The sequence below is a fragment of the Chamaea fasciata genome, unplaced genomic scaffold (assembly GCF_029207755.1).
Source record: "Chamaea fasciata isolate MVZ Bird 193981 ecotype frontalis unplaced genomic scaffold, bChaFas1.0.hap1 SCAF_13, whole genome shotgun sequence".
In the NCBI taxonomy this organism is placed as follows: domain Eukaryota; kingdom Metazoa; phylum Chordata; class Aves; order Passeriformes; family Sylviidae; genus Chamaea; species Chamaea fasciata.
In genome coordinates, this window is record NW_027094098.1 from 13,575,310 (window position 1) to 13,587,511 (window position 12,202).

The 12,202-nt window shown below is 45.0% G+C and overlaps 1 protein-coding gene across 5 annotated transcripts in view; it reads right to left on the bottom strand.

The window, feature by feature from the left end:
- The window catches only part of CADPS (calcium dependent secretion activator), a 206,890-nt gene that overhangs the window by 15,006 nt on the left and 179,682 nt on the right, over positions 1 to 12,202 (bottom strand). For all 5 annotated transcript variants that reach the window (XM_066195041.1, XM_066195039.1, XM_066195038.1 and 2 more), the window contains 2 exons: positions 9,432 to 9,464; positions 6,702 to 6,809 (listed from right to left, as the gene is read on the bottom strand). In XM_066195041.1, coding sequence (XP_066051138.1) covers positions 6,702 to 6,809; positions 9,432 to 9,464 — 141 coding nt within the window. The remainder of the gene's footprint in view (positions 1 to 6,701; positions 6,810 to 9,431; positions 9,465 to 12,202) is intronic.

A 12,202-nucleotide genomic window follows, 5' to 3' on the forward strand; every position in this document is an offset into this window, starting at 1 on the left:
AGATTTCCATGCTTCTGCTTCCCCAAAACCGTGGCTACTCACATCTACCAGGAAATAAATGATCTTTCACCCAGTGTCAGCCCCAAAACACAAATCCCTGACGCTCAAAAGCACGCTGCAGATGATGTTAGCAAGCCTATGCTGACCTTAACGTAACGGAGCAATCAGTCTGCCTTCTTAGAATGATTAATGGAAAATCTCCTCTGGAAAAGAAATCAAATTAACTGTCTTCAACCAAATGTCTACTGGAACATGAAAAGCTGTTCTGATAAAGACATTTAGGAGGGGAAAAAACCCCTTTCAAGCAAGTAAAATCCAGTGACAGATCTCGGATTTATTTTATTAAGACTCTCCCTAAAATAAATTAAATGGAGCCTACTTAAATGAGCACTTCAGGAAAGAAGCCTTGCTGAGACCATGTGCCCAGTGCATGCCTGGGCCGTGTGAAGCTAACAGAGGGGAATATCAGAGGACAAGGGCTGGCTCCAAGGAGTGGTGTTAGTGCTAAGCTCCTCTCCCCAGTCCTGTGTCACTCCAAGAGGGCACACGGGAGAAAAAGAGGCTGCAGAAGGACAGTGCACTCTATGTCCCCTCTGGACAAAGAGAATTTGTCCCCTAGAAGATATACTGACAACTGCCACCACAATCTTACGTGGTTTTTTTGCAGCAAAAGTCCTGCAAGTGGGATCAACTCCAGGTCCAGGTCTGAGTCTTGCCAAGCCAGCAAAGGCTCTGGCTCGTCCAAAGATGTACAGGGAGGGAAAAGTAAGCTGCGCTCCCTTGAGATCAATGTGCCTCATTGTCTTCATTTCACAACTCACTCTGGAAGGGGAGAGGGGGAAAAAAAAAGCAAAAAACAAGGCAGAAGAAATAGCTCCGTGGAGGCCATATCAGGATGGGAGTGGGAGAGAGTTAGTGCCCTAATGAGCAGTCTAGCTGCGTGGGAGGGAAACAGGTTGTTGTCTGTCTAAGAGAAAGCGGTGAGTGTGGCTACAAGCAGATACGAGCTGGGAGCCCAGCGCGCAGCCTGATATCCGTTCTTCCCCTGATCCTGCAACCCGGCCTCCTGTGAGTAATTCTAACTCACAGTGTAGCTCCACTGACTCACAACCAGGCTCTTGAGATTGAAGAGGGGAAGGAGAAGGGAGGATGGGAAGGGCTCCGTTTTGGCATTTGATTGTGCCGTGCAAGGCTTACGGTCTAGCAAGAAATGCCATGATCCTGCAAGCACGCCTTGAAGGAGCTGCCAAAATTCAAGTGAGTAACCCTGCTGAGGGCAAAAGCTTTGATTTTAAGAATAAGCTAATGCCTCAGTGTTTGTAGAGGACTTGCTGAATTAACTGATCTAGCTGTGTTTTGTATCTTTTCAATATACTCAGGTGTGCTATCAGGCTCTAATGTGTAGGTACTGAAACATACGCTGAGCTGCCTGTGGATCTTCCGGTGATAAATGCGTATGCAGGCTCCTGGAAATGTGTATAAGGATTTTGCTGAAGTCTTGAGACTCACACAGTGTCATGCATCCTTATTATCTCTGATATTTAGATACCAGCAAGGGCAGCCTGCTTTGGAAGCATGAGGACAGTCCTGCACCATGTCGCCAGCACTCCCGCTGGGCTCCTGGCTGAGGGAAGAAACCCCAAATCCATCAAAATCCACCAGATTCACCAATCAACATCTGCCTTGGGATATCACTGGGGCTTCCTAAAAGGCCGACTCAGCTGAGCCTGAGGGACAGGATTTGATGCTGGAGCCTCAGCCAGGGGCTTTTGCCTCCCTGAAGGTGATGGGAAGGAGATGCTGGCTCCCCTAGCTGATGAGAGGATCTGGAGTGACTGATCCTCTGCACTGAGGACAGCCAAGGGCAGAGCAAACCATGGTCTCCCCACTGCCCTCTCTGCTACACCTGCCAGACCCTGCTAATCCCACCCTGCCAACAAGACTAAGAGCCGTTTCTGCCTTGCAGAGAAGAAGAGGCTCATTTCTCATTTCCGAAGTAAACTCTCCGTCTGCTATCCCGGCTGTGACATAGACCGAGGGAGCTGAGCACTGACAGTGACAGTGAAGTGGTAAAACTGCCTTCTGCAAAAAGCACGGTGGCTGCTGCTGCCACCTCGGCCGGCGGTATCACTGCGTGATTAAGTTCTTACCAGACTTTCTGGTAAAGGCAACCTTCCTGATCTGATAACTGCCAAGGACAAGCCAAATACACAGGGTCAATCCATGCACACTTAATCTCCAGAAGGCAGATTAAGTGTATAATTGACCCGTATAATCCATGTATCATCTCCAGTGAAATGTTTTCTATGTCCGGTTTAGGCAGACATGAGGCCCGTAAGACAGCGATCAGAGACACAGAATTACCATTGCAGTGGATTTCATCAAAGTTAGAGATGGCTTTTTAATCATTGATCTCAGAGACTGCTAGATTTAAGCAGATGAACTAGCACTAAGCACATCTGTTTTAATCCTTATCTTCTACTCAGGCTGGTGTCTTCAAGAAGTACAAGGAGGAAAAAAATAAATTAATTTTTTTTTTAGGTCCTCACAATCTTAGGAGCTTCTCTTGGTGTTTTGATCCCTCATATCAAAAGCATGTTTTTGTTTTTTTCGGTAAGATATTGAATTAATCATCAGAGAGAAAAATGCCATCTGCGCTATTCAGGGACTGCATCAGGATGCTGGAATTCGCAGGATCTCGGGGAGCTCACCCGATGTTCAGTAGCCTTTTGTGTATGCGCTACTCACTTTGGCTGGGGAGAAGTAGTCACCCTATGTTTTACATTAGTGTTTACCAATTTATGTGGAAGAAAGGTTGGCATTCACACTATCTACTAGTCAATCATAGACTTTCTGGATCACATATGTTGTGACGGGTTGAAACCTATACTGTGAGTATCTAAGGGTGTTTGTAAAGATATACACACATACTTGGATCTAGAAATAACTTCTGCCAAAGGGCACAACCCTCACAAGTAAAACTCCCACTGCCTTCAGACAAAATGACGGATGCATAAACTCTGATCCTATGAAATTCTGAGCGACCTAAGGCAAAGAGGACCTGATTTTTGCAGGATTGGTCTGAAGACTCAAGATCACTCCGAAGATATTTTGCCATGTTTAAGATACACCCACCTGCTTCTGCCTCATTGTTCCTATAAAAAGTTCCATTCTGCATGTCAACTCTGCTCCCCTCTCTGGGCAGAAAGTGACACAATTTTACTTCCTACCAAGCACCACACAGAGTTTGTGATCCTTCTGCATTGTGTGCAAAGCACCATAGGGTTTAAATCCCAAAGCGCCCAACCAGGCACAGGAGCGCAGGGTGCGGATGCTGCGACACTATTCTGAAACTCCTCTGTTACCACTGCTCTCTACCAATGGGCCTTATTACAGTGTTTTAGCTTTAAATGTTATCAAATTAGTGAGCCAGGCCAAGTAAATAAGTCATGTTACTCTGCAGTAAACAGCACTGCCAAAAAGCTAGTTAGGTTTTGATTACCAGCAGAACTCCACGATCAATCTGTTCATTCAATGATCCCAAGAATACAGATTTTTAAAATTAAGATGACTCTATTTCAGCGAGGGGGGAAAACCCATCCTGACTAATTTGCAGAATTAAGAGGATTAACACAGAGACCACACAGAAATATAACAATAATCTGCCGCAAACACCAGTATCTCCCAAAGAGCAGAGCCCTGTTCTGCAGGCATGAGCGAGTCAGGCGATGCAGGGGAAGAGAGAGGCTTTCTGAGCTAGGAAATCATGGCAAATGCCAAGAAAAGACATATTAACCCAAATTCTTTGGGGACATGGCCTAACACACTCTGCAGCCTCTGCTCCTAGGTGGAAACTAATGGGGAATAAATGGAAATACAGGGCAGAATTGCAGAGAAGTGCAGGGATTAGGGATATCCCAGCAGTTCAAACCCCACAGAACGTGCGATAGACAACCTTGCACTGTGCACCTCTGACCCTGCACTGCTCAGCACTGTGCAGAAAAGGGATGTAGCCCCACACTGTGAGTGTCTTTACTGGGACCCCACTGGGTGTACAGGACCTGCCTGCAGGCAGGTTTAAGCTGTTTGCTGCCACTGCTGCCCCTATTGTCATACAACAGCCTAAACTGGACTGAGACTTGGCCAGGGCAAGCCAGCACCGCGGCACTAAACCAGCTGAGGACCTGGCTGTGAAAGTGTTAATAATCTCATTGCCTGGAGAAAACTGCAGCTAAGAGGATTGCTCCCCTGCCATGCTGGGGGAAGAGGGAACAAAATCAGGTCCAACCCTAACTCAGCATCATAAATACCATGTTTGATTATTCCTCTTCTCTTTCTTATTAAAGAGGTAGTTTGTACCTAAAATGTCCTTGGAAGATAAGACCAAAGGAGCTTAAAGACCCCATGACCATGCTGCTTTGCTGGGTTAGGTGAGGGGCAAAAGGCTGCAGGGCTCTGTCTGAGCTCAATAATGGAGTTAAGCACTTGCTCCCGCCTTTACCCAAACAGGGGTGAACACAGCACCAACTTAAATGAGGTCTGGTGACCCCCATGTAAACCCTGTGCTGGTAGTGACCCACCAGGAGCACCTGAGACATGATGGGAGCTGACCACAGGAGCCAGCTCCTTCAGCTGCAACCTGACAAAGACAATACGTGACTACTCAAAACATAATTCCAAGTTTTGGGTGACAAGGGCTTGGCACAATCCATTCTCTCCTTGCAAAGCAACTGCCCCACAGCTCTCCCTGCTCAAGAGCACACACTCACGTACATGAGACACATGCAAACATGCCAGTAGCATTAGATCCCAACTCTGTCCCACTGGGATGGGAACAGGAGCGGGAACAGGAATGGGAACATGAATGGGAACAGGAATGGGAACAGCTCCCACATGCTGCAATTCCTGCCTGCAGCCAGTGTAGGTCAAAACAGGCAGAGTAAGGTAAAAAATCCCATCCTTGATTATTTAATTCCAAATGGATCAGGGAGACTTGAGGAAGGCAGGGAGGGAAAGAAGGGTTTTGCATTTTTTGCTTTCCACCAAGGTAGCCGCTCTTTCATTTTTTTGTTCACGTTAACTGCTAATTTGTTTAAAATATGGCTTGGTAAAACCAAGTATGAGTGGATCAAACTGAAATCAATATTTGTGTTAATTACAGCCTTTTGAAAATTGGAAATAATGGCCCAAATCGGTACAAACACACCAACTGTGAATCATAGGGAAAGGATGAGGGAAAAGGCAGTGTGGGCATTGAAAAGAACAGTCCAGATGAGCTCTGGAAATTTAACTGCTCGTGGAATAAATTTCAACACAAACGAGCAATGCACTCGCAGGCCCGCTGCAGATGGAAGCGACAGTCTTTTGTTTTTTGTTTTGTTTTTTCTCCCCATGCCTGCTTGATGGGTGATTTGCGTCTGGTGCTCACGCTGCAAACTCTCCCCGGAGCGAGCACGAGCCGAGCCCGGTGGAGGCACTGCTGTGCTCTGTGCATGAATGAGGCATTCTCAGTGGATATGGGTCATGCTAGTAGATGTACACAGTAAGATTATTTGACTCTTAATTCATGCCACTTGATATAATGTGATAAAACATTTGACATGAGAGATAAGTTCCATTTTAATCTGGTAAGTTATCGGGAAAGAAAGAGTGGGAATTGTAAAGGAAGAAGAGGTTTCTGAGGGACAGGTAATGTGCAGAAAGAGAAGTACTGAGTGAAGGAAAAGGTTGGTCGGGGAAAAAGCAGCTTTCCTTGCACACAGGGAAACAAAGAGTGAGTAAAGAAAGCACAGAAGGCTGTTAGAGTTCCAGAGCCAGGAGACTGAGACATGGCACTGCTGAGAGATGGAAGGAAGGAAAGTAGGGAAAGAAGCTGCTTCAAACAGAAATTGAGATATGGACAAATACCCTAGGAGAGACTGAAACATTAATGCTGCAGGCTGGTCATCAACAGAAAACCGTTACTATAGAACAGCTACAAGGACAGAAAGGCTGTAACAAAACAAGAGCAACAGAAACAGAAATACTTCTAACATGCATTCAAACATAAAAAACCCAGGCATCACAGGTCGCTGTTCTCTCACAGTCCAACAAACTGATCTTGTGCAACTGAAAATTAGCTGTGAACATCTGGAACAGTTCGTACTGGCCGTCTTCATCAAGGAGACCATGTCTCAGATTTACCTTTGGTGGCAGACACCACAACATGGTCCTACTTTATACCAATGGCCATTCATAATCAGCTCTGTTTTGATTAGCATTTAAAATTATAGTTTAGTATGTAAAATTTGCTGTCAGATTTGGAGTCCTTATCAATGAAACCATGCAAAATGTGCAGAAGAGCTGGCCCTTAGCAAACACATCTGCCAAACACCTGGCTCAAATTTGAACAGTGAGAACAATGACTGAGATGTTCTGATACAGAGAAATTTACACAAACTTAAATACATTAAAGAGCTCTCTTAGAAGATACTGTTTCTTTAAAATCCACACATGGACTAAGACATATTAGACTAGAGTAGAGATTCAAAGCAGGCAGAGAGCAGATACGAGCCTTAGTCAGAAAGAAAGGAAAGGTTTATTTATTTTTTAAAGCTATAACCAATAAATTTTCTCAAAATGTGACTTATCCTCCTGTCTTATTTTGTCACATTTTGGGTCTCTCCTGCTTGGTGTCCAAGGAGGAGAGGGCATTTACTTACATCAAATAACCTTTCTATATACATCTCCTCATTGACCTTATCACGCAGGACATCCTGAGAGTGGCGGACAAATGTCACATAGGCATCAGCAACATCCATTCCTGGCTTCTGCATGGAGGAGAGAAGAAGAGAGAGAGAGAGAGAAAAAAATGAATAGTGACGCAGGGGGCAGCTTCTCTGTGCAGCCTCATCACTGCTTTTCCTTCTCTTCCATCTCCTGCTGTCCTCCTGCAGTTTGCTTTCCTTACCTGATGGAGACTTACCTGATTTCACATTTCTACAGTGCTCTGCAGAATTTAACTGATTTTTGAAGAGTAACCTACAAGCATGCAAGATTTAGGGATAACAGCATTGCTTTAAAGCACATGGGAACTGAAGCAGCTGGATGGGAAAATACTTAAAAAAAAAGAAAAAATCCTGTTTGAGTTCACATTGCTTGATATATTGGATTCAAACTTACCTCAAAGGAAACCCATTAAAATACGGTAACACGAGTCATTACAAGAGCTGCCACAAAACCTTAAATTTGTGTGGCACATTGTAAGTTTGTTAATAACTAGTGTCATTAGTTTCCATTACTGTGATTTACCTCAGATCACAGAGTATCATTTCTCTGCAAGATACGATTGTCAGCCGCTGTAAATTGAAGTTAGTTAACACATCCGTGTAATTTCCAGGGTGAAAATGAGGACAGTTTGGAAAGCAGTAGGAAGGGAGTTTTTTAATACAAAGCAAACAATTATCAAGCAAAGGGCCAGTGCTTGGCCCTTGGGAAGGCAGTGACATTTCTTAACACCTACTGCAACAATGACAAGGTATTAATTTGAAAAACAATGAGGACAACACAAACGTGGCAGTAGTCAAGTGTTACACTTTCAAGCAATTTTCAGTCTGCTGATCGTGCCCATTCCAAGGCGGGATTAGACAGATTGGTTTGCACCAAGACAATTGCAACAGAATTATTTTTAACTAACATTTGCAGAATTAAATAAATTTAAGTGGTGGGTGTCTGTTCAAGACCAGGATTTCCCCTCTGTCCTCTAGTCAAACAGGTTTTTCTTTCTCCTTCCCCAGAAAGGCAGTGGCTCACAGACCATGGAGTGGCCTCTGCACAGGTCTGGGAGCTGTGCGGGGCTGCTGGTCAAGTTCATTAAAAATGTTGAGGCTGTCAAGGAAGCCACTGTAATATGGTTTTGTCTCTAGGGGTGGGGGGGCAAACAACTGAAAACTAACCCAGGTGAATGATTTCTGCTCTGATTTACACAAAGAACTGGAGCATCTGTCTGGCTTTGAGGAGAGGAGCAGACCCTGCTGCAGACCTCCCAAGGATGTTCAAGGTACAAAGCATTTGGAAAAGTTTCAAAGGGTTACATAGCATTTTACTAAGATCACTGCCCTGGAGATGCTTTACTTTCCAGGAACATAGAGGCCTCAGAGAAGGCCATGCTTTGCCCTAAAAGTTACCTAAAATAACACTGTTCTGTGTTCAAATTTCTCATGATAAAATATTTAAGATGCACTGAAACAACTAGGAATTTCATCCTAGTTTCATCCTAATTTCATGAAGGATCTCCACATTTCCAGGGCAAGAAATAAATTCTGAGCTTTTCTTCCCAAGGCTCTCAACATCTTGCTTTTATTACTCCAAGAGAACAGGATGCCAAGATCTGCACTGGGGTATTTCAAATCGAGCAACACCTCTTACTGTTCAAGAGTTTGTCTTTTCCATGCTAGGCTCAAGATACGATAATTTTGTAGGCAACATTTAGGTTGGGCTAAAGGGCTGAAAACACCAAATGCAGATGATATCGTCCAAGATCTCTGATAAATTTATCACATTGTCATGTGAGAACATGCAGAACAATACACCTGCATTAAATATATACACATTTTACATACACATCATCAAACCCAACAGAGCACTCTTGATTTCCACCACCCAGTCTGGGTGCAGGAACTGGTGTGGTATATTAAGATCTATTTTTCTGCATTTGCAGTTGCTCAGGATCTTTCTGCCTGTAAATGTTACTGTAACCCCTTATTCCAGCCAACATTCATATATTACACTTCAACTTAATTTAAATGTAAATTTCTGGCAAGTTAAGTGCTCTGTCTAAGAACATTAAGGGCTCTTTTCCTTATGAATCAAGGTCTAATTAGAGGAGACGATGTACAGTTTTCCTGCACCAATTACAGAAAAATGGAAAAAATTATTTTCATTAACAATTTCCCAAACACATGTTGGTAGCTCATCACCATTTCCCCAAAGTAATAAAAAAGTCATTTTCCAAAAGAGTAAAATAAACCAACAATTAGAAGAACAAAAATAAAATAGATTAGCTAATGTGTTAGATGTGTGTTGGCTCAGTTCTAACATGTCTGGACTTTTTGTTTGGAAATTATACTGTATTTGTACAAGTCCAAATGAAGAATTAACAGAATGCACTGCTCCCATTTTTTTTTTCAAATGTGATTCAAGCCAATTGCATAAATATGGTACCTTTTTGACACCATCTGCAAATTGTTGCCTAAACAGCCTCATAGGTCTCCATAAGAGGGTAACTGCTCATTATTAACATAATGGAGATATCCTTTCCAGTTCAGATGTTAGAAGTATGAAGGCCTATGGTTCAATCTTGGCTGTTAATGCATAATGTGGGTTGCTACACATGCCATAAACCCAAGCACGATGCAAATTACTATGACAGAAGTTGTTTAAATTGTGCTTACGGGTACATCCACGTATTTGGAAGCAGCCTTCACCTGTAAAAGGAACAAGAAGAGAGTTAACACAATCAATACCTTTTCAGGTCTTTGTTTTTTCTTTAAACTCTCTAAGACCATCTTCAGCCAAGACTTGGGACAACATAATGCTGAGTAGGTTGAAAAGGGTGATGAAACTCACTTTCCTGTCTAAAAGGGTGGTATTTTTGTTGTTGTTTTTTTTTGGAGAGGTAACTTTACTGCTGCTAAAGCTCTAATAGCAGCAGATGATAGTGTGGGAGTTGTGCTTCTACTTCAGCGAGCGGGGGAAGACGGGGTTCGTAAGAAGACATCGTTATTTTCTTCGGAGGCCTCGTTCTCCACCTGATGCCACGTGTCTCCCAAGGCAGTGCATGTCTCTCCTGCTGGGAGCTGCATCCCAGGAGCAATGGCAGCTCCCCTGGGCGCGAGGCCATGATGGCATGGTGAGGCTGGCAGGGGCCTGCACCAAGCTAGACACAAGAAAGCACCCGAAGGACCCTACTTTTGCTCCCTTCCCCTTGCCCTGCCCACAGTGTGCCTCCCTCAGTTGTGCAGGCTGCAGCCTGGGACATTGTCAAGACCAGACTGCATGAGGCTTTGAGTAACCTGGATAGTGGAAGGTGTCCTTGCCTGTGGCAGGAGGGTTGGAACGAGATGACTTTTAAGGTCCCTTCCAACCCAAACCATTCTGCGATGCTTTGCTAGGTTGAGGATTTTCTGAGAAGTGTTGCACATGAATACCTGTGGCTGGGCTGGTTGGAAAGTTGTGCTCAAGTTTCACAACCCAGCCCTGTTGCTTTCCCATGCAGCCTCTCCTGCAATCACTTGTTCCTTCCTCACATCAGTGAATTCAGAACAAAAAATATTATTTTCCCCCTTTTTGCTGGCCCTGATGCTGGCAAGAGCTTGCCGACCACGTCAGGGCAGTGTGCTCATGCCATGCCATGCAGAAGTGCCCTGAAGCTTTTCGGCTTCCCAGACTGAACGGCTACCTCGATTTTCCCTGATTTTCTTCCCTTTTCAGAAGATGCTGTTGGAGGGAGAGTATCAGAGATGGACACTGCACTCTGTGGTGTCATCACAAGCTGGTGTGATCTTGTGATCACCCAAATTGACTTTGTCTGTGGTTTTTCATGCAGCAGGGTGCACATTGCCTTGCGCAGGAGGCGGGGTGGCCCCTGACGTCAGGGCCAACTCTTCCAACTGAGCAGTGCCCAGCTGGCCATAGAGACCTTTTTCCCACTGTAGCATAAGGCACAGTGTCTAGAAAGAGTATGGCTGGGATTTTCCACAACGCTTCTGCTTTTAATTAGGGTAAGCGTTGCCGGCCATCTTTGTTTGGGTGTAAAAGCTCACCTGCTTTTAAATATTTCTAAAGCTACCATTAAAACAGCCTAAATATAACACGCACACAGTTGCATCTTGGGATGAATAAATTATGTGTCCCGAATGAGAGAATGAATGTATGTGTGAGACAGAATGTGAGAGTGGGTGGAAGCACTCATATGGTGTGTGTGGGGGGTGCATAATTAAGCACAATGAGGCGATACAAAAGACCAGACTGGTGGTAATTGCCGAGGTGAACGCGGAGAGTATTGGCAGCGCCCAGGCTGCCGAGCCGGGGGGCAAGAACAGAGGGAAGGGCAGGAGGAGGGCACTGAGTGCCTGCTGCTGCCATGTGACCCCGGCTCTGGCTGCCAGAGAGGCTGCAGGGGGACAGGGCACGTCCCAGCACATGAGTTTATGAAGGAGGCAGCAAAATCAGCACCGGAGCAAACACTTGTCTTGTCTCCAGGTATTCCCGTTTGCAGCCAGCTGTCTGGACACCTTGCCCTGTCTCCGCATTTATCCTCACAACTTTCTTGGGAGGTGGTGAAGTGCTATCTCTTGTTCCTGCAGAATGGGTGCGGAGGAGCCTCAGCCTCCGTGCGTGAAGGCAGCTGGAGCCCATCCAGCGGATGCAGCTCCAGGAGAGCAGGCAGTCATGGCACACCCACGCAGGCAGGGTGCCCATGCGAGCACCAAACCAGCAGTTTTTCTGAGCAGTAAAGCCCAGCAACCAGGAGGAAAGCCTGGAAAATGATGTGGCTCAACAGCCTGCAGAACTCAAGCCAGGGTCCTTGCTCAGGGCTACACCTGTACCTTCAAATATCACATGCAGCATGAAGCCAGGCAGAAGAAAACCTGCCAGCTGAGCGTGGATTTAGCACTCTTGGGTCCAGCTTAGCGCCACTTTCAAACTACCTTCTCCAAAGCCAAGAGGCGACAAGAATAACTCAGCTTCCTGCGATCTCCTCCCTCCACCCACAAAAAAACTGAGCTGCTTCTCCTGCCCACTCTCCTTTAATCAGAATAATTACTTGTTTTTCTTTAAAGTCAGATTTGGCTACATTTAGTGAAATTTCCAAACTGCCGGATGTTGTGTGATTTTTGCTAGGCTGCCGTTTTTCACAAAGTATGTGACTTTGCCATGAAACATCTCAGTTTACCATACAAATTTTGCACAGAACAAAAATAAGATCTTTTACTTCTGTCTTCCTTGGGTAACATGGAATCTTTGGTTATAATTACCACAGGTGTAGTGCTCTGCCTACAGAGGTCATCCAGATTACAGGGAAATTGGGCAGCTGGCTTTCCTTTGAGTTAGTGGATCTGCACATGCAGACACCCAGCCAGGGCCTGGGCTGCTGCCGCCAAGATGCACTCAAATGTAGCAACAAACAGAAAAAAAAAAAAAGTCTGGCCAAATTTAGAAG